The 23,139-nt window shown below is 38.0% G+C and overlaps 2 protein-coding genes and 1 pseudogene across 3 annotated transcripts in view; 1 reads left to right on the forward strand and 2 right to left on the reverse strand.

Moving 5' to 3' along the window:
* Positions 1–23,139, forward strand: part of SIPA1L3 (signal induced proliferation associated 1 like 3) — a 270,995-nt gene that overhangs the window by 10,884 nt on the left and 236,972 nt on the right. The window lies entirely within an intron of this gene.
* Positions 10,781–11,831, reverse strand: LOC308489871 (ER membrane protein complex subunit 3-like; annotated as a pseudogene). The gene is made up of 2 exons: positions 11,614–11,831; positions 10,781–11,247 (listed from the first exon to the last, which is right to left on the reverse strand). The product of its transcript is annotated as an ER membrane protein complex subunit 3-like (transcript).
* The window catches only part of WDR87 (WD repeat domain 87), a gene marked incomplete at both ends in the record, with an annotated part of 10,930 nt that continues 9,799 nt past the window's right edge, over positions 22,009–23,139 (reverse strand). Inside the window, 2 exon segments of the mRNA XM_081031499.1 lie at positions 22,009–22,098; positions 22,100–23,133. Coding sequence (XP_080887625.1) covers positions 22,009–22,098; positions 22,100–23,133 — 1,124 coding nt within the window.

A 23,139-nucleotide genomic window follows, 5' to 3' on the forward strand; every position in this document is an offset into this window, starting at 1 on the left:
AGCTAGTTTTTTTTTGTGTGTGTGTTGTTTTTATTTGTGTGAAATAGGTTTTCCATTCCTTTACTTTTAGTCTGTGTGTATCTTTTGATCTGAAGTGGGTCTCTTGTAAGCAAAATATGTATGGGCCTTGTTTCCTTATCCATTCAGCAACCCTATATTTTGATTGAAGCATTTAATCCATTTACATTTAAAGTAATTATTGATAGATATGTAGTTATTGCCACTTTATTATTCATACTTTTAATCTTTTCTTCTTAAAGTAACCCCTTGGACATTTCTTGTAATACTGGTTTGGTGTTGGTGAACTCCTGTAGTTTTTTCTTGTCTGAGAAGCTCTGTATCTGTCCTTCAATTCTAAATGATCGCTTTGCTTGGTAGAAATAATCTTGATTGTAGGTCCTTGCTTTTCCATCACTTTGAATATTTCCTGAGAGTCCCTTCTGGCCTACAAAGTTTCTGTTGAGAAATCAGCTGACACTCTTATGGGAGCTCACTTGTGGTTAACTAACTGCTTTTCTCTTGCTGCTTTTAAGATTCTCTTTGTCTTTAAACTTTGGCATTTTAATTATGATATGTCTTGGTGCGGACCTGTTTGGGTTCATCTTATTTGGGACTCTCTATGCTTCCTGGGCTTGTATGTCTATTTCCTTCACCAGGTTAAAATAATTTTTTTATTTTTCAGTTACACTTGACATATAATATTATATTAGTTTCAGGTGTACGGCATAGTGGTTTGACGTTTATATAAGTTAACGAGGTGATCACCCCCAAATTTTAGTACCCTCCTGACACCATATGTAGTTATTACAATATTTTGACTATATTCCCTATGCTGTTCTTTACATTCTCATGACTATTTTGTAAATGCCAATTTGTACTTTTTAATCCTTTTTATTAACAGTCCTTATGTGGTTAATTTTTGTGTTGTCACGCATTTACAGTTGAAATCGGGGGGCGGGGGGGGGTTGCTGTAGGGAGTTAATGCCACTGTACTGGAACTAGAATTTCTTCTGATAAGGAGTTATTTAATGGTGAGAAATTTATGTCTTGTGATTTCATTGTTGATTCATTGCTTTTTATTACATGTTTTATAATCATTTTTATGCTACTATTTTTGCAGTTTGGGCCAATCATAGAACTCTTTAGTCTTTGAAGTTTTCCTCTCATTTTGGCATAAGAATTCTAGGCTCACCTTTCCTGTTCACTTTCTCAATTTTCCCTTTGTCCAACTATCCTATATCCATATTTTAGATACAAATGTTGAGAAATTATAATATAGGTTTTATAATATAGGTGTTATAATATAGGTATTAAATATAGGTGTTAATGTATGCTCATTACAACTCTCTTTTCTAGCAGCTTTTTTCTATTTCTTCTGTAACATCTGGCTAGTTTAGGCTTTCTCTTTTTTGTCAGTTTTGATGAATTTTCTTAGAAAATTACCCACACTTATTAAAATATTCATGTAGTACTCTTACATTTAAATAAATTACTCTGTAATTCTTATTTTCCTCTTTTCTTATTTTTGTTTGTTTTTACTTTCTTATTTGATTGGTTTACCTAACAGTTCCTGTAACAATGTTTTAAAGTGCCAACTTTTTGATTTATTTGTTAATGCTACTGTTTTCTAACTCATATTCTGCTTCTATCCTTATTTTTTCTACTTTGTTGTTTATTTTCTGTATATTGGGGTTTGATCTACAACTCACTCTCTTTTATAGAGATAATAATTTAAGTTTTGAGTTCTCTCAGTGGTGAAATTGAATGCCCAGGATTCTGATGTGCTTATTTTCTGCATTGTCATTTACTAGAATTTTTCCGTTTCAGTTTTTTCTTTGCACAGTGATTCATCATTTTTGGAGAGGGCATTTCCATTTCCACATGGAAGAGCTTTTGTTTTCTAATATTTGTTACTAATTTCCATTGTCATCCTATTCTGAAGAATGTTGTTAATATTATTTCAACTTTTTGTACACATACCATACTCTAGTTACAGAAAGATATTTTTTTTGCCCTAAGCCACAGTCCCCTCATTAAGCACTTTAAAGTTTGCTGGGGCAGCCGGTTGTCTCAGTGATTAGAGCATGGTACTCATAACACCAAGGTCGCCGGTTCAATTCCCACATGGGCCAGTGAGCTGCGCCCTCCACAGCTAGATTGAGCTGCACCCTCTACAACTCCATTGAAAACAACAACTTGACTTGGAGCTGATCTGCGCTCCCAACAACTAGAATGAAAACAACGACATTTACACGTAGCTGATGGGTCCTTGAGAAACACACTGTTTTCCAATATTCCCCAATTAAAAGAAAAAAAGTAAACTAAAGTTTGCTGAAGATATAGCTTTATATACACTTTTTATCCTTCAACCCACAACTGCCAGTTCTTTTTCACATAATTCTTGACACTCTTCCTCTAAGCTCTTTTATATCATTCAGGTCCCCTTTTTTGCCCAAAGTCCCTAAATGTTCAAAATACCATAAAACTAGTATGTATACCTGGTATATGTCAGAAAATTGATTGACATATTCTTTTGGGGACTACCAGAATGTTTGACCATGGTTAAAAGGGAAAGCTAAAGAGGACTTGAGAAAAGATATGAAGTAATAAAACAGATTGAACAGCTGCAAGGATGATAAAGTATAAAATCTCCGGGGAGGACAACTAAGTAAAGACTCTGGTATCGTAACTGAAGAGGCAGAAAAACACATGGCTGTGCATAGGGGAAGTACAGTGATGGCAATGTGTACTTTTCAGGGCCTTGTAATTGAAGAATGATCAGATATAAGGGTGCCTTTCAAATCTTTATATATCTATATATTTAGATTATAGATGGAAGTGGTATGTTAAAGCTGGGTGGTACTGGCTCTCTAGGGACAAATTTTATATATCATCCTAAATCTGGCTTTAATTACATTATATCGATAGCTTAAAATTGTCAATGGTGGGAGTATTTACACCATAGACATTGGCAAACACTCCAAATTAGGGCTGTGTGTGTGTGTGTGTGTGTGTATAGAGCTGGTAGTTAAACATTTACCAGCACACTACTACATAACTTACTATTTTCTAAGCTCACTTTTCATGTTTTCAAGTTTTATAACTGTTATTTAGAGTTCTGTAAATCATCTCTAATGGGTGAGATTTTCAGTTTTCTTTTAATTACTACTATAGAACATATTCTAGTGAAGGAAACAGCTTTTTTTCTTTCTTGTTTTAGATTTGGAATCAAGATATGAAAGACTCAGCCATGGAAAAATGTACGCTTATACAAAACATTCATCTCTACATCACAGAATTGATAATGGAGAGAAACCCTATGAATGTAAGGAGTGTGGCAAGGCCTTTAATCGTCATACAGACCTTAGAGTACATATGAGAATTCATACTGGTGAGAAACCCTCTGAATGTAAGGAATGTGGAAAGGCCTTTAGTCATGCCTCAAACCTTGCTCAACATTGAAGAGTTCATACTGGTGAGAAGCCATATGTATGTAAGGAATGTAGGAAGGCCTTTAGTGACATTGGAACACTTAAAATACATCAGAGAATTCATACTGGTGAGAAACCCTGTGAGTGTAAAGATTGTGGGAAGGCTTTCAGGAGTAGCCATCAACTTAGTATACATTATAGATTTCATACCGGTGAGAAACCCTATGAATGTAAGGAATGTGGGAAGGCCTTTAGTGTGTATGGATGACTTACGCACCATCAGAGTATTCATAGTGGTGAGAAACCATTTGATTGTAACAAGCGTGGGAAGTCTTTTAGGCTTAGTTCAAGCCTTAAAGTGCATCACTGAATTCATACTAGGGAGATACTTTCTGGAATACATATATAGTAGACAAAGTAATTATACCAAAGAGAAACAATTTGAAGAGATTGTGAGAAGGCTTTTATATATGGTTCAGTTTTTTTAAGACATCAAATAATTTGTACTGGCATGAACTCGTTAGAACTTAATGTTTGAAATTTTTCGGTTATCACCCAAATATTGTTCATATTCAGAGAATGTATGTTATATTTTATATAAGAAGGTCATTTGTGACATTCCTGTGTGTTTCACTATTCGCTAGATCGCCATGCTGTGTGGCCAAGGGAGATAAGTACCACTCAGGGAAGAGACCAGTGTGTGATTTGAAGTCATGGAGAACATAAAACATACACACCAGTGTCGAGTGGTACAGTGTTTGTTTACAGCAAGAGGGGAGACATGTTGCACAAGAGCTAGCTCCTCGCGATGTGTCAGTAACCCATCGCCAGCAGATAAACTCCACATCTGACATGGGTGATATGGCTGCAGACAGCCCACATTGTGCTGCAGCGGCAGGACGCCAACCACTTCCCTTTGGGGTCTGACATCCAGAAAACTGAGGGCCTTGATACGTACGATGGAGCAGAGCAAAGGAGTACACAGCAAGCCTGACACAGGAAGGTATTCCCTTGTCAAGGCAATAAGCCCAGCAGAGGCTGTGAGGGCTCTTTTATCTTTTGGTAAAGAAGATTTGCAGACCCAGCAAGACCCATTCTCCACCCCCCATGCCCCCCGCACACCCCAGCTTTACTGAGGTATAAATTTAAGGTGTGTAAGTAGTGCTAAGGGAAATTTATAGCTATAAATGCTTACATTAAAAAACAAAAAATCTCAAACCCACAACCTTACTTTACAACTTAAGGAACTAGAAAAAGAACAAACTAAACACAAAGCTAGCAGAAGGAAATTAATAATAAAGATTACAGCAGTGATAAATGAAGTAGAGAATAGAATGACAATAGAAAAAAATATCATGAAGCCAAAAGTTGGTTTTGTGTCCTAATCTCTTTGCAGCGACATTAGTACAATTAAATTAGGGTCCACTCAAATAGCTGCACTTTAACTTACTCTTTAAAGGTCCTGTCTCCAAGTACAGCCACGTTCTGAGATACTGGATTTTAGGATTTCAATATATGAATTTTAGGGGGGATGAATTTGATTTCCTAACACTGGTCAAACTGATAACAGCCTAGCCAAAGACCTTAGATATACAAAAACACTATTTTGGGGCCAGATATTCCATGGTCTCAGAGGTTTCTCTCTCAGAAGCTGATCAGCAGTCAGTCCTTTCTTGGAATGCTGAAGTTTTAATTAACCTAATGGCCAAAAATCTAACACCAGTTATTAGCTAGGCTATGGAGTAACAAGAATTTTTACATTGTGTTGCTGGGAATGTAACAGCACAACTCATTTGGGAAACTTCTGCAGTGCCCGCTAAAAGAGCAAACACGTACCTGATGACACAGAAATTCCACTTCTAGGTATTTGCTGAGCAGAATTGCATACATGTATTCACCAAGACATGAGCAGGATGTTCATAGCAGCATAAATAGTGGTATATTTCCATGACTGCAGACTACAGCAGTGAAATGTTGCCATTGCTAGACACAAAAACATATCGAATATCACAGACATTGCGGGGGAAGCCAGGCACAAAAGAGAAAATGCTGTCCAAGTCCAATTGTTTAAACATAAACAAGCCATACTAGTCGATGTCACAACAGTGGCTATTGCTGTGGGAGGGGGATTAGTGACAGGGAGAAGTTTGGAAGCATGCAGGTACTTCATTTCTTAATCTGGTTGAAAATGGAGGCTTACTGAGTCTATATAATTGTGATTTGTGTACTTTATATATATTATACTTCAATTTTTAAAATTATTTTAAAAATTAAAGGTGTACAGTGTGATCATTTGATATGCATATATAATTGTGAAGTTACTACAATAAAGTTAACATATTCATCACCTCACTTGGTTACCATTGTGTGTGTGTGTGTGCGCGCGCGTGTGTGTGCGTGTGTGTGTGTGTTGAGAACATTTAAGATCTCCCGGCAGATTTCAAGTGTACAAACAGAATTGGGCACTATTGCTGTACATTACACCACGTTATACCACAGATCCCCAGACCTTACTTATTTTATAACTGAAAGTTTATATCATTTAACCAACATTTTCCCCGTTCCTCCCCAGCCCCTGGCAACCACCATTCTACTATCTGTTTCAATGACTGACTTTTTCAGATTGCAGATATAACTGAGATCATAAAGTACTGGAGTTTCTCTATGTTATTTCACTTAGCATAATGCCTTCAAGTTCATATGACCATGTTGTTATAAATGGCAAGATTTTCTTTTAAAAGTTTGAAAAATATTCTACTGTATGCACTACATTTTCTCTATCTATTCATCAGCTGATGGATTTAGGTTGTTTCTGTATCCTGGCTATTGTGAATAATGCTGCATTGGACATGGGGTGCAGGTACCTCTTCAAGGTAGTGGTTTTGTTTCTTTCAGATAAATGCTCAGAAGTAGGATTGCTGGATCATATGGTAATTCTATTTTTAATTTATTGAGGAGCTTTCATGCTGTTTTCCATAGTGGCTGTAGCAGTTTACATTCTCACCAATAGTGCACAAGGGTTCTCTTTTCTTCACATGCTATCCAGCACCCGCTTATCTCTTTGATAATAGCTATCCTAAGAGGTGTGAATAAAGATAATTGTGCTTTTGATTTGCATTTCCTTGATGATTAATGCTGTTGAGCACCTTTTCATGTACCTGTTGGCCATTTGTATATCTTCTTTGGAAAATGCCTATTTAGGTTCTTTGCCCCTTTTTTAGGTCAGATTTTTTTTTTTTCTGTTGAGTTGTATGAGTTCCTCATATATTTTAGAAATTTACCCCTTATTAGATATATGGTTTGCAAATATTTTCTCCCATTCTGTAGGTTATATAGTTTGTAAATATTTTCTCCCATTCTTTTGGTTTTTTCCTTCACTGTGCAGAAGCTTTTTTGTTTGAAGTAGTTTCATTTATTTTGTTGCCTGTGCTTTTGATGCCATATCCAAAAAATAATTGCCAAGGCCAATGTTAAGGAGCTTTTTCCCTATATTTTCTTCTAAGAGTTTTACATTTTCAGATGTTAAATTCAAGTCTCTCATCATTTGAAGTTGATTTTTGTGAGTGGTATAAAATAGGCTTCCAATTTTATTCTTTTACCTGTGAACATCCAGATTTTTCCCAGCTCCACTTGTTGAAGAGACTATCCTTTTCCCATCGTGTATTCATGGCACCTTTGTCAAATATCAGTTGACAGTATATGCATGAGTTTGTTTATGGACTTTTAATTTGTCCCATTGATCTGTCTATCTTTATGCCAGTGCCATTCTGTTTTGATTGCCATGGCTTTGCAATATACTTTGAAATAAGGAAGTGTGATGCTTTGTTTCTTTTAAGATTGCTTTGGCTACTGAGGGTCTTCTGTGATGCCATATGAATTTTAGGATTGTTTTTTCTATTTCTGTGGAGCATCCATATGAATTTTGACAGGGATTGCTTTGAATCTGTAAATCATTTTGGATGGTATGAAATTTTAACAATATTAATTCTTCCAATCCATGAACACGTGGTATCTTTCCACTTATTTGTGCTTTCTTCAGTTTCTTTCATCAACATCTTACAGTTTTCATCATATACATCTTTCACTTCCTTGGTTAAATTTGTTCTTAAGTATTGTTTTTGATGTTATTGTAAATGGGATTGTTTTATTTCTTTTTCAGATAGTTCATGTTAGTATAATAGAAACACAACTGATTTTTGTATGTTGATTTTGTATCCTATGACTTTATTAAATTTATTAGTTCTAACAGTCCTTTTGTTTACTAGTTCTAGCAGATTTTTTGAGTCCAAGGCCCATGATTATGTGTCCAAGTGGGGGTTGAAAGCGTTTCCCAACATTTTTAAAAATGTATTATCAGAATATTTATACTAGAGGGCAATTAAGAGAATGTATGAAACCGTTATTCTTTATGATTTATGTATAAAAGCTTTCCAGGGCCAATAAGTTATTAAACTAAATTCACATCACAGAAAATGTGTGTTATTCTAGCAGATGTGGGAGAGCATTTAGCCATTGTATATCTTAAACATGATTGTCTTTCCACAATTTACAGCCTGTGTGACATTAGGCAAGATGTTTATCCTCTCTGGGGAACATCAGTAAATGGTGATAACAGTACCTGCATTGTGGTGCTGCTGTTAGAATTAAATGAGTTTGTTCATGTAGAAAACTTGGGAAACTTTGGTATATAGTCTATGTTCAATTCAATAAACACTACTGTTTTTAATATCATTTGTGTTGTTAGTGGACTCTTGAGATTGTGAAATAATAAGAAATATGTATATTGGCCTTTGCCCCCGGTTCCTGACACAGGGCTCCTAAAACCCTTGTAATTTTCTAAGTGATAAGAGCACTGGGATCATCTTTTGTTCATTGAGGTGACTCTAGGTTGGCTCCTGGATGACAGCTGGTCACTAGAAAGACCAAGCCTTGATTAGAAGCTTGGACTTTTCAGCCCCACCCTCACTTCCCTAGAGAGGATAGAGCAGCTGGAAATTGAGCTACTAATTGATTGTGCCCATGTGAGGAATTTTGCATAAAATCCCAATAGGACAGGCTTCAGGGTGGGTGAACACATCCACACTGGGAGGGTGATGCTCCCCAACTCCACAGGGACAGAGCCCTGTGCTCAGGACCCTCCCAGACCTCATGCTATTCATCTGGCTGTTCATTTGTATCCTTTGTCATATCCTTTAATAAAGTGGTAAATGTGTTTCCCCGAGATCGGTGAGTCATTCTGGCAAAGTAATTGAAACTGAGGAGAGGGTTACGGGAACCTGAGTAGTAGCCAAATCAGACAGAAGTTGTGGGTGACCTAGGGACCTTGCTACTTGCATCTGGCATCTAAGTGGGGCGGAGCAGTCTTGTGGGGCTGAGCCCTTAACCTGTGGGATTTGACATTATCTCCAGGTAGATAAGTGTCAATAGTTGAGTTAAATTATATGGCACCTGGCTGGTGTCACAGAGAATTGCTTGTTGTAGGGGAAAATCTGCACACATTTGGTGGCCAGAAGTGAAGTAAAGGAGACACACAGGAGGGAAGAACTGGGTTTTTCCCTACTCAGAAGGAAGACTGGGCTGAGATAAAGATTCTATGGATTTAATGAATTAAGCAAAGTTTCTAGCAACCACTCCCCTTTTGAATTTGAATTCTTTCTGGACAAACTGGATATAAGAAACAAGAGAGTGTCTTCAACTCTCTTAACGTAAATCAATTAATCTTTGAATGAAACTTAGATTTGTAGATTTAGAAAGTATAGAAAATTTTAAATTCTTGTCCACAATTTAAAATTAATTAGAATTAACAAAAGGACATCCATTTTGCAATTTTTCCACACTTTTTAGTATGAACATTTTTACATACACAAAAGTTGTCATAATAGTACATGAAATATGTATTTAATATACTGTCATATTAGCTTTCTGTTTCCTATGCATTTTGCAGTATAATTTGAGAGTGTTATAATCATGATGTTTCATCTCCTACAAAAATACAATTTCCTACTTAACCAACGTGCTATGTAATCACACATAACAAAATTAATTTACATATTCCAATATCTACCCATATTCAAATTTTAAAAATTTTCCAAGGAATGTCTTTTATAATTACTTATTTTCAAAATGGTATCCAGTCTAGGTTTATACATTTGATTACTATGACAACTTGCTTTTATAATAGTAGCTGGCAAACTTTGGCCCACAGACCAAATGCAACTGCCACCTGTTTTCATAAAGTTTTATTGCATCACTGCTATCATTTGTTTACATGTTGTCTAGAGCTGCTTTTTGTTAAAAGAGAAAACAGTATGGTATAATTTGTAGAGTCAAGAGTCGTTTGTTCTTGATTACAGTGTTCAATATGCAAATTACATTCACCTCTTGGTACAGAGATGGCTACTTACCTGGGAGCTAATCCAGACAAATTATTCCTGGGCAACCTTAACTATGTGTCTGACAGCAATCGCCCTCTCTCCCTTATTACAGTGATACGTAATCTCTCATGCAGAATAACTGGGAAATGTAGTCTTTCGGTCAATAGAGTAGCCATATACAGTACAGCACCATTGATTTGTCAGTGGATTTGATATAATCTGAATTCCAGATCAAGACATCACATTATTTAACCTGTCTCTGATGATCCCAAAGGCACTTGAGAATCTGGCAGTTTCTCATGGTCACTGATTTTCGCTGGACGATATTATGAGATAGAGAAGGTTTGCTAAGTCTGTCCTGGCCCTGGCTATTCACTCTGAAAAGAGTTTATTTGAATAAGGTTTTGACACATTTGCTCTTTATGTCATCCTGTAGGCTCAAAATAAACAGCACAACGAGCTTCACTTTGCTCATCCATGGTTCCTAAGTGTTTTGTAATGAAAAATGTATTATTTGTGTAAAGAAAGTTATAAAAATACGAACAAAAAATTAAAGGTAAAGCACAAGGTGTCTGGATCCCAAGAAAACGGGTTTCCTGTGGTTAGAAGTCAGGCTGACTACACATAATAATTAGGTATAATTGGCAGTGCCTTTTCCAAAGACTATGTTTGCTAAGTTTTATATATTATCACTAGCTTGAGTTTTCCCCCTTTTTCTGATTTTCATTACTAGAGTCACCAGATGGAAAATTTTAAATATCTTTTAAAAATCTGGATAAGTCACCCAGCAGACATTCTGTGTATTTCCTCTAGTTTCAAATATAAAGGGCAACCGGCTCAGACAAGAGTGAACCTTGCTGCACACCCACCAGCTCACCCACCCTCCGGTTTATCTTGAGCCGCTTCTGCTCAAATGAAACTTACAAGGTTAAGTGCTACTCCAAAATCCCTGCTTGGTCTTTAAAAAATAGAGACCTATAATTCCTTTTTTAGCATGGCTTCAAAGTGGAAGTCTTTGACCATGAGCTCTAACACATCACCTAGTGCCCACTGGTAATGTCAGCTCCAAATCTTCCCACTCTGTCTTGAAAGCTTTGTTGGTGTCTGCGGGCCTGTCCATGGCTGCTCCAGCCTTCTGCTTCTGCCTCATCTGTGATTGGTCCGCGGCATTGTCTTGTCCCAGAATCAGAGAGTAAATGCTCTGAAGCCCCAAGACATTGAGGAAGTACTAGGATGCAGAACTCCCCCAGGATGCGTCTAATGTGAGTAGCATAGGCTTAAAACGGAGGGTCAGTGGAAATGGGACCTTCATTGTGACAAAGCCTGAAAAAGTCCCATTGATCCATCCACCAATAAGAATCACAGGGAGAATGTTTGTTACACTGTCTTTCATCATGTCTATGAGCACAGTGGAATCAGTCACAGGAGAAGAGACTATCTTCCTGTTTGTTTTTTTTGGTTTGTTTTTGTTTTTGTTTTTTTTAAGAATCTATCCTCTGTGTCTATGAGTTTTTGTTTCTTCATTTGTTTGTCTTGTTCCTGTGTTGTTTTCAGTTTTATATACCACATATCAGTGAAATCATATGGTTCTCTACTTTTTCTGTCTGAATTATTTCATTTAGCATTTCATTTAGCATCGATGTTGTTGGATGTTACCAGAGGGTTGGGGGGAGGGGGATGGTAGATGAGGGTAAAAGGAATCAAATATATGGTGATGGAAGGAGATCTGACTCTCAGTGGTGAACACAGAATGTGATATATAGATGATGTATTACAGAATTGTACACCTAAGACCTATGTAACTTTACTAACAATTGTCACCCCAATAAACATTAATTAAAAAAAATCCATCCTCTGGGTTGTTGAAGTAATATTTTTATGTCAGAAAATACTGTTTGGGAATGTATTTTCCATTTTCTCTGAGGACTCTGCTTCAACTTTGGACTTGACTGTTGGAGACTTGTTCCTGGGTGAGCTTCTTGTCACCCTGCAGCAGGATGGACACAGTGACAATTATACCCACAAAGAAAAATCAGGTAACAAAACCATATGTGCAACATGATACTATTTGTAAAATAAATGAATATTTCAATGTAGATTTACAGATCATTAGACTTTAGGCAGAAAAACTCTAGAATGTTATACAACCTTAATATTTACAGGGCTTGGGGCCGGCCAGGTGGCTCAGGTTGTTGGAGCTCCGTGCTCCTAACTCTGAAGGCTTCTGGTTCGATTCCCACATGGGCCAGTGGGCTCTCAACTACAAGGTTGCCTGTTCAACTCCTGGAGTCCCGCAAGGGATGGTGGGCAGTGCCCCCCTGCAACTAAGATTGAACATGGCACCTTGAGCTGAGCTCCTGGATGGCTCAGTTGGTTGGAGCGTGTCCTCTCAACCACAAGGTTGCCGTTCGACTCCCCAAGGGATAGTGGGCTGCGCCCTCTCCAACTAGCAACGGCAACTGGACCTGGAGCTGAGCTGCGCCCTCCACAACTAAGATTGAAAGGACAACAACTTGACTTGGAAAAAAGTCCTGGAAGTACACACTGTTCCCCAATAAAGTCCTGTTCCCCTTCCCCAATAAAAAAAATCAAATTGAGAATAATAACAAGAGGCTGAATTCCCTTGTGCTATACTGTAGGGAGATACCTGTAAATATAATTATTATTTATTCTCTATTCTTACATACTATTTCAGGAAATTTTATTTGGAGGACACCTAGAAACCGGAGATTATTGTAAGCCCTGTAAAATTAACAATAAATCTCTTAAAATTTTTTTATTTTGAAACATTTTTGTCTTCTTTGATAGTTTGTTGTCCTGTTAATTAAATTGATGTTATTTGTACCTTATACCTTTAAAACATATACATATCTGGAAGGTTTTGAAACAAATTGATTCTTCCCTTTTTTAGTCACATACAAAGATATATAATGAAATTCATGGATTCCTTTTGCAAACCCAGAGTGATTCTTGATTCTTTGTCTTTTTATATGTTAAGTTAATGTAATTTCACTCTGCAAAAACAAACATATACTCATAGAGAAAACTGGAAAGAATATTGAGTGTATCATGTTGGAGGGAATATTTAACTTTATTTTTCATAAGTTCCTTAAGATATTTAATTTTTGCAGCAACTACATGAATTGGATCACCAGAAAATGTATTTCAAAATATACCAAAGATATTTGAAAATGTAATAGAAGAGGTTGTTCATTCTAGCAATTATGAAAACTGAGTCATATAGCTGGCACTGGAAACCAGTACAACTGAAATAAGTTATACCTACAGGTCTTGATATCCTAAATGTCCACGAAACAATCACTTGCACTGCAAGATTCTTCTGAAAATAAATACAATATAGGTAACAGACATTTGCACATTGAATCAGAATAAATATAAAGTAGAACAGTGTTTGGCACAAAATGGATGCTCAATAAATGTAGCCACACTACTCCCCTTTAGTAAATATATAAATACAAAAAATATTGAGTATTTCTGTTTCTAAATATTATTATGTAGTATACGTTTTCCTTCTTACGCCTAACTATAAATGAAATAGGGAAAAGGAGGGAGAAAAGAAATTTCTATATTCATCAAGTTCTTATGGGCATCTTTTTTGTGTAAATGACCAGGTCAGACTGACCTCAAGTTTGATAAGTTACAGTATGATTACTTCAATCCTCCAAAGTAAGCTTTGACAGCTTTACTCACTCTTTTATCTTAAGGTCTGTTAGGGACTGCATGCTCTGCCCCCCTAAAATTCGTAGGTTGGAACCCTACGTCCTGTTGTGATGGTATTAGGAGGTGTGTCTTTGGGAGATAATTAGGCTTAGATGAGATCATCGGGGTGGAGCATTGTGAATAGGATTCATGTGTTTATAAATAGAATGCCCAGAGAGGTTGCTGTCACAGGAGCATACGGGGAGGTCAGCAGTCCGGGAGAGGGCTCTCACTAGAACCCAACAGTTCTGGCTCCCTCGTCTTGGGCCTTTCAACTTCCAGAACCGGGAGAAATAAATTCCTGTTGTTTCTAAGCTCCCAGTCTAGGGTCTTAGCCTGAACTAAGACATGGTCTTAAAACAGAAATCCTGAGCAAAGTTAATATTTATTCCTCATTATCCTTTGATGAAGAATGAAAAAACATCTCAATATTGTCAAAGTTATTAATAACAAATTTGGATGTGAAGGCATGTTTTGGCTTCTATTGGAGGAGGAGGGTCTCTTTTCACAGTAGGAGTTTCCATATATCAGCCTCTGGGTTTCTTCTTAGGTCTAGATTTACTTTTGTGTTCCATTTATGCTCTTTTCTTTGAATTCCAGTAATTCAGTCCACTTTACCTTCCCTTATTGCTGGCACCTCACTAACTGGAGCCGTGAGTTTTCTCTTATCCCAAGGCCACTGTATAATTTCTCCAGCACCGTGTTATAGATTAAATGATTGTGTCCCTCCCCCGGCCCCCAATTTATATGTTAAAACCTAATCCTCAATGTTTGGGGGTGAAGGCTTTAGAAGATGATCAGGTCATGAAGTTGAATCCCTCATGAATGGGATTAGTTCCCTTATAAGAGACCCCAGAGAGCACAACTAGAAGACGGCCACCTGTGAACCAGGAAATGGATCCTCACCAGACACCAAATCTGTTGGCACCTTGATCTTGGACTTTCCAGTCTCCAAAAATGTGCGAAATAAATTTCTTTTGTTTATAAGCCAACCAGTCTATGATATTGTTATAGCAGCCTTAACAGACTAAGACACCCCATACTTCCCACCACAATTAGCTAATTGATACAAAACCCTAGGTTTCCCAGCTTTTATTTCTGTATGTTTCAGAATAGTTCCCGTATTTTGCCTATACTGCTGGCATTGTATCCTTTTGTTTTCAAGAACAGTATTTAATGGACCTCTTCTTAGACAAAACATGAAATGCAGTTGGAACAGTGTGATTCTCTTTATGTTATGTAGAAAATCTACAAGACTCATCAGAGAGGGCTTCTTCTTTGCCCTGATGTAATCCTTTAAGCCTTTTCCTCTAACCATTTAGAAAATTTATAAGAAGGCTAGAGGAAACTCAATTATTCAATGAATTTATACAGGAATGTCTGGGAGTGACAGAAAATGGGAGATAATGACCTTACCTGATAAACAAACTAAACTCCTTGAGGGAAATAAGAGCTCTTATTATTTCATACCTTGTGAACAACCTCTTGATATTGACTGTGGTTCTGACTGATCCCCAAAGTTGTCCATTCTTTCTCTCCAATGCCAAAAGTTGGAGGCAAAAGTCTTGTAGGTACTTTAATATATAGGTGTATAACTCATTGAATAACTTCTGTAAACTTGAATGATATTCAAACGTGGCCAAATAGAAAAAAAAAATTTGTCTCCATGTATACTAAGGTTGAGATTATCAAAGAGGAAATGTCTGAGCCTGGGTCCTCAGTGGCTAAAAGGCCCATGTGCATTTACTGAGCTTGCTGGTGTTAATTTGGAGATCTCCCTTCAACAGCAGTAAACATAATGCAGATGTAATAGGTGCACAGAGGGGATGCTCTGTGAGGTCGTAGTGAAAGCTCTGCACTTCAGAAAGCAGGGAACCCAGCAAACCAAGGAGACAGGACACCTGGGTTACTGCATCAGTGTCTTTTGTTGGTTTATTTTGCTTTGCTTTGCTTTTATCACCATGAATCATTGTTTGCCTTCCCACTTAAAATTTTCTGGGAGATCCACTCCAACTTTTCAGAGCAAATGGAAATACTTTTCAGCCTGTATTTCTAGTAGAGGTGGACACATTCACAAGAAAACTAAGTTTCCTTGCAGCTCTGAGTCTTGTTGAATTCTTTAGGGAGGTATGGAAAAACAAAATTTTCCTCAGCAAACTGCATAAAAGTTCCATTATTAACTGCTTCTACTTCCCATCTACAGTTCCACAAATATGATTCTGCTTCTCAAAAATAATCGTTCTTCAAAACGACTCAAAATTATTAGGAATTACTCTGTTTGGAACATTATCCCTGTGGTGGAAGCCTGTTTTGGGAAAGTATCTTGAAATCAATAATGCTTCTGTCTGTTGTCTTGCTTATTCCTCTGCAGTTGAAATAGAACATGTTATGGAACTTACCCAGTTTCCCCTTTTGGTGCCAGCGCCTAATCCACCCTTCAAAGCAATTTTGGAACTCATTTTCTGGAATGACCATCAGAGCTGTCATTGTATTACCCTTGATGTCATGAATGTCATCAAAATGTTTTCCTTTTAATATTTCCTTTATCTTCAGGTAAAGAAAGAAGTCATTGGGGGCCAGATCAGGTGAGTAGGGAGGGTGTTCCAATACAGTTATTTGTTTACTGGCTAAAAACTCCCTCACAGACAGTGCTGTGTGAGCTGGTGCATTGTCGTGATGCAAGAGCCATGAATTGTTGGTGAAAAGTTCAGGTCGTCTAACTTTTTCATGCAGCCTTTTCAGCACTTCCAAATAGTAAACTTGGTTAGCTGTTTGTCCAGTTGGTATAAATTCATAATGAATAATCCCTCTGATATCAAAAAAGTTTAGCAACATCGTTGCAACAAAGTTTGCGAACTTAATTGTCAGTATGCCCCTCTGGAAAAAGAGAATCACATAGATGCAGCAACTCTGTGAACACCTTTTGGGAAAAGAATGTCTACTATTCATTTTTGTGTTTTATTTTATATTTAAGCTAATAAAAAGGGTAAAAAATAAAACTGGTATAAAATGAGAGCAATGGGCTTTCTTTGGCTTTGGGCACAGTTCTTGAAATATACATGGGAAAGAACCCCAGGCCTTCTCTCTAACAATGATTCCATTTGTAAAGTACAGATTACATTTCGAGACTCACTCTCTAAAATTTTCCTTAATAAATAGTAATCCATTATAGTAATATAGTTGAATTCAGAATATTATACTTCTAGTAGAATTTTAATTAGGAATCATAAAGTTGTTTCTCACATTATTTTCTTTTACTAATATAAGAAAGTAGTCCAAAATATATACAGAAAAGTCTTTTGATACAGCTCTATATTATTTTGGCTTATTTATAACCACATTGGAAAAAACTAAATGCCCAACAGATTGGGATGGTTAAATAAATAATGAAACCCCCCTAGTATAATTATGCATCCATTAAATGCTTGTTAATTTTTGTAATGGGAAAATTGTTATACTGTAATATTAAGGGTCAAAGATTTACTAAGTAATAGTGCTTTAAAATGCACACCAAAAAAAAAAAATCCTTACAACACATATATTATTCTGGAAAGACAGTGTAGTGGAAAGCACCAGGAATCTGTCTCTCCTCCAGGACAGCAATTGCACCAAAATATGTCTAATGTAATAATTTTGGAACTCTGGAGTCTATTGAAGGCATGCAACTTCCAGATGAGTGCTTGGTTAATTTCAGGGATCTGTGCTCTACAACTGGTTAAGATGGTAAATTTTATACGTGTATATTATAATAAGTTGGAAAAAACACATACTAAAATATTCATTATTGGTTTTTATTGTACAGGTGTTTATGAATGATTAGTCTCTCCTTTATGTTTCATTTCCAGATTTTGAAATATTTTTACAGTGAATTTCCTAAAGAGCAAATATTTTATATTGCTTCAGCCTCCTGTATTGTAAGGCCTAAAATTTCATGTGTTGTTGTAATATCCTTGAGCCTCCCAGGACCCCAAAAGAGTAACCAAGATTTCCCCAGCTTTAAGTAAATATGTCCCTCACCCAGCAGGAAAGGCTCCCAAGCAGCTATTTCCTGTATCAGCCAGACCAGCTGCACCCACACCTGGTCCTTCGCCTACTGATTCACCTTCCTAACCAGCCCACAAAATTATTCAAGTACGCCAATCACATCCTCTCACAGAAACCAAGGGACATCCCATCCTCTTGCTACTACAAAGCCTGCCTCCCACAGGCCCTGCTGGCTTACTGTGCTCCGGAGTGCGGTTGCACTGTGGCATGTGGTGTCCTCCTCCTCAGGGATGTAGGTTTGTGTGACTAGTAAACTGCTGTCAATCTCATTTTTCCAGTGTCTAGATGTTCACACATCTCCAGAACCCTAGGGTTGGACCCCTCAATCATCAGGGAAGTGAAGAGGAGGCCACCAAAAACACTTTCCTACTCATTTATACTGCTGTTTCATGAGCTTTCCATGTCCACACCGCATAGGATTTTTATAAAACTCAAACTTCAAATAGAAGTGCTGAATCCTGTCTGTTCTCAGCCTACTTTTTATGCATTGTCTCAAGCTGAGCTATCCAAAGTAATCTTAGAAATATGTGTGATTGAAATTTCATTTTGCTAAGTCTAAAAACCTAAAAGGAATAATGTTATACTGTTGTTCTATTTGTAAGATAGATGAGGCTAAAATTACAGGTGTAGAATCCTCATTGAACTTGACTCAAAGGAGAAAAGACTCTGAGATTATTTTTCAGATTGGAGAAAGTGGAGCATTAGAGTAATTAGAACTGAGAGCCAAAATGAATGTGTTGGTTGCTTATCTTTTATTTAAACATTTTTATATTTTTGGATTGTCGTGCATTACATATTTCAAAAATGTAATAGTGGTGATAACTAAAATATGGGCATTCTTTGATGAAAATTTTATACTTCCCATTTGCTCAACCTTCTTATGAATCTAAATGCTTATGGAAACAACCATGCTTCTTCTGATAGCACTTTATTCTTCCCAGATTTTAAGCCTGTGGCCGCAATTTATCTTACTGTCCGTATGTCTAAGAAGCAAAATACCTGACCCTAGACTGGCCCCTATAGCAGAGGCAAAGAATACTATAAAAGACATTAGGTCAACTGACAACATTGGAATACGGATGACAGATCAAAGTACTTTATCAATGTAAATTAATAAAGTTGATAACTGTACAGTGGTTATGTAAGAGAGTATCATATTCTTAGGAAACACACTGAAGTGTTAAATGTACCTTTCAAACAGTTCAGACAAATATTATGCAATACACACACAGAGAGAATGACAAAGCAAATGTGTTAAAATGTTAACAATAGTTGAATCTGAATAAGGGTATACAAGGTAATCGCATTATTTTATTTTTGCAATTTTTTGGTATATTTGAGATTATTTGCAAATGAAAAGTTAAAAACCGAAAACAAAAAACCCAATGAGTCCATTCTTTTTCTTCTATTCTCTCTTAAACCCATTGCAGTCAGGCTGTCTAGCCCACAACTCCACTGAAATGCATTTGTCAATGTTACAAATTACATCTAGTTTGCCGTCTCGAATGGTCAATTCATCTTTCTCTTATTTGACCCATCAACAGTATTTGACACAGTTTATCACTTCACCCATCTTAAAATGTGTTCTCTTGATATCTGGACAGCACTCTTTTATGGTTCTTCTCTTACCTTTCCGGCTGCTCCTTCTCAATCTTCTGGACAGTTCCCCTTTATCTCTCCCTCTTCAAACATTGGGGTGCCCCAGGGCTCACTTCTCAGAGCCAGGGCTCAGTTCTCAGAGCCAAGACATCTAGGAGTTTCTGTGTACTGTCAGGGTCATTTCCGAATGTCAATCTAATGTCTTTATTCACTAACCTTAGTTTGAGTATGTAGTAGTCTTCCAGAAAATATAACATCCTCCTTTCTTTGAGCTCTTACCCAAGGTCAACTCCCTTTACGTATTTCCTGGTATAGAGCAGTTGGTAGCTATATACAACAGGGGAAGTCTCTCACTTTATCCTGAGCACACATTCTGAGAGAAGGCTAAGGGGCTGGAAACCCTTTCTAGTATCCTCGAGAGGTCTGAAGTATAACTAGCCCTTCAAAAATTAGAAGTCTAGGACCCAGTGAGGGGAAGTTACTGGCTGAAGGTCATTCATCTATTGGCAATGTCTGAGCTAAAGCCCAGGTGTCTCTGTGTTCTCTCCCTAATGCTGACTTAACATGTTTGTGTCAAGGACTTCCTCAAGAATCTGATGAAAGCTATAGACTTTTGCTTGGGTGGGGAGGTGAAGGGATAGTGGAAGTACCAAGCACAATTCAATTTCAGAATCTCTATGGACCCTCGAATCACATCCAGACCTCAGGTTGCAAAACTCAATCAGAAAAATCCCAAACATGGAGAAATAGACAGGATAACTGAATCAGTCTTCAACAAAGCAATGGTGTGGAAAAAACTTGGGAGAGAAGCGTGTAAATGTTTAATATTAAAAGAGTCTCAGGAAGCTTAACAATCAAACAAGGTGTAGACCTTGTTTGAATTCTGATTCAAGCAAACTATAAAAGGACATTTTAAGGGGCAATCAGGAAAATTTGCAGAGTAATGGATGACATTTAGGAATTATTTTGTTAGATGTAAAGTCATTTTGTCAGAAAAATTTTTTTTTTAGAGTATTAAAATATTTAGGATTGAAATATATCTGGGATTTATTTTCAAATATTTCAACAAAGAAAAAAAATGAAGCAATTTTTGCAAGATGTTTACAATTAAATCTAGGTAATAGGATCTGGGGGTTCATTATAATACTCTCGTCTACTTTTGTGATTGGAAATTTTCATAATAAAGAGAAAATACAAATAAGTCCTGCTCTCTGCCATTCCATCAAAGATCTGTAGGTCGTCACAGCCAGTTCTCTGGTTTTGAGGCTCACTGAAAAGCCATCCATAGACTTCTTGACTTTGGGACCACAACAGACTGTTTTTTGTCACTGTTGGGCTTTTAAATTTTTGTTGTTTGTTTACCACAGGACCCACTGATAACATGCAAAATGAAGTAGATAGATATTGCTGTTACCTTTCTTGGTCTTTCAAGGAATTTGTCCACCTCATCTATGTTGTCAAACTTATGGGCATAGTGTTGTTCATTATAGTCTTTATCCTTTTACTGTCTGTAGGATCTGTAGTAATGTCCCCTCTTTCATGCCTGATATTTGTAATTTGTGTACTATCCTCTTTTTGACACAGACAAGTAAACAGAAGTCAAAAGGAGACATGATTCATGTTGAGGGTGCAGAGCCGGCTGGCTTATCCTTACTTCTGCTGCCTTTGTCAGCTGTTAGGTCAGTTATCCTTGAGGCTCCCTGTACCCAGCCCACAGCACTCACATACTCTATGCTGCCTCATATGTAGGCTGACATGGAGGAGCCCAACTATATACCCAGGGCTGTCATTGCCCTTGCCCTCCAAAGTGAATCCAACTCTTCAGTATGTTCTCTTTCCCTCTATCCTTGGCTACCCCACAGAAGTAAACAGGTAGAAGTAGAATAACAAAGGAGAGGTGGGATAAGGGTAGCAAGTGGCACAGGTGGACTACTTGCTAGAAGTTGTTAGAAGACTCAGCTTACCTAGAAAGAGGCCATTCTTTCTCCATGGTGGGAAGAGGAGATGAGGGAAGGATTACTAACAGTGACAACTTCTACTTTACTACCCCTTTCCTTTTAACTCTTGTCTCCTTAATTGCTTGAAGGGTCATAAGTCCCTAGACAGCAGGGGGCCTATTTGAGCTTTCACTTAGGTCTTCCATATTTTCATTCTATCATCTTTCCCAAACCTCATGTCCAGGTATTGGCAAAAGAATGGAAGACATAGTTTCCCTCCTTTTCTTTCTGCTTTAATCTCAAATGGTATTATCCCTTAGTGCCATCTAGTAATTAGGTCACCAGGTGGTATACTGGCTAGAACTTGGAAGCTTTTTCCTTTACTTTGAGGGTCTCCCAACACCCACCACACCTGTTGTTTGGGACTCAAGTTATCAGCATGCAGAGCTATGACCAGGGAAATAGTCTGCCTCCACTATGTACCCCTAAATCTAAGGAGCAAAATGCTGAGTTTTCCGTTTCTAAAATCCATTTTTTTCTACTATATCAATGCCTCTTATGTTAATGTGAAATATACATTCATTTTTGAGCCAGGTGCTTTCCTTCCTATAGTCTTTAGGAGAGGATGGTGGGAGACAAGGAAGGAAGAGGACAAGGAAAGACTCTTCTGTCTGAAGGCCTCCAGAGTGTGAGCACCGCTTGCTTTTAGTAAGTTTTCCCACTGGAGTATGTGAGTGTCTGATCTCCTTGGCTACCTTTCTGGAGAAACAATGTTTCAGGAAAAGGGACACATCACAGAGCTTGTTGGATATGAGAACCTCCTCTTTATTCCACATTATAGAAGCTGGCTTCTGGAACAGGGTAGAGAAAGGGCTTTGGCCTGGCCCTATCTCTGTGTGGACCCTAGAAATAAAGGTCTAGATTCTGGTGACAAGGCCTTTCTCCAGATGGAAATGAAAAGTCTTGACTTCCAGTCAGTCCCAAATTACAGCATAGGAGCAACAATATGGGGCATTTCCTTGGTGAGGTGAATATCAGTTTGGGGCAGGCTCTTCCAGGCAAGTTCTAAGATCCCATAATGAGCAATGCCCATGGGAAGCATGGTACTCACATTGTTCTGTCCTGGGAGGGGCACCACCTCCTGGAACTTCGGAGGACCTCTGGGGATGTGAGAGCTACCACAAAACAGGTGGTAGAACAGCCGCTCCCCAGGAGCTAGCTCCATGGCCTTTAGGGGCTCTCTGTAGATGTTCCCATGGGGTTGGGGTTCCTCTCTCAGTAGCAGATCCTGTAGCAGTCTCTGGATTCTGGGGGACTTAAGTTGGTACAGTTCCATGAGCAGGTAGAACTGTTCCATCCAAGCAGCACTGTCTTCTGCATATCGCTCCCGCAACATCCGCAAAACATGGTACAGTGCCACAAATGTCTCCCAAAGAGGGGCCTCTTCCTTTGTGGCAGATCTAGGCTGTGCCTTCTTCTCCACCTTGGGCAATTTGGGTGGCCTGCCCTTACCCTTAAAAGCCCAGAATTCCTTTTGAAACATCAGTGCTAGGGTTTGTTTTTCCACGGAGGCATGGACACCTGTGAAAATGTCTCTTGTGGCAGGATAAGAGTGTTGTATCTCCATCTCCTTGAGGGTACTGGATATCTGCTCTGCCCGTGCACTCCTGTAAGGCTCTCCTAGAAGATGCCAATTTATAGCCGTTGGGTTTGGAATCCTTTTGGTAGCTAATGAAGACTTTGGTGTGGGAACAGCCAAAGGTTTTAGCCAGCTTTCCTTTTCCTTTCTCTTTATAGGAGGGATCACTTTCAGGTATTTTGGTCCCATGGGCTCCTTACTCGGTTTTGAGCTTCGTGATTCTAGCACCTGTCTGCGATGGTACACGATAGCTTCAAGTGTGGCCAGATGCGTCCACTCTAAGTTTCCCTTTGAGGTGAGGTCTTCGAGAAGCTGGCACAATCTGTGGAAACTGTCCCTGGAAAGCTGTTCTCCTGTCTCCATCCGTTCTAGAACATGGTGGATCCACTCTACGT

The sequence above is a fragment of the Rhinolophus hipposideros genome (assembly GCF_964194185.1).
Source record: "Rhinolophus hipposideros genome assembly, chromosome: 21".
In the NCBI taxonomy this organism is placed as follows: Eukaryota; Metazoa; Chordata; class Mammalia; order Chiroptera; family Rhinolophidae; genus Rhinolophus; species Rhinolophus hipposideros.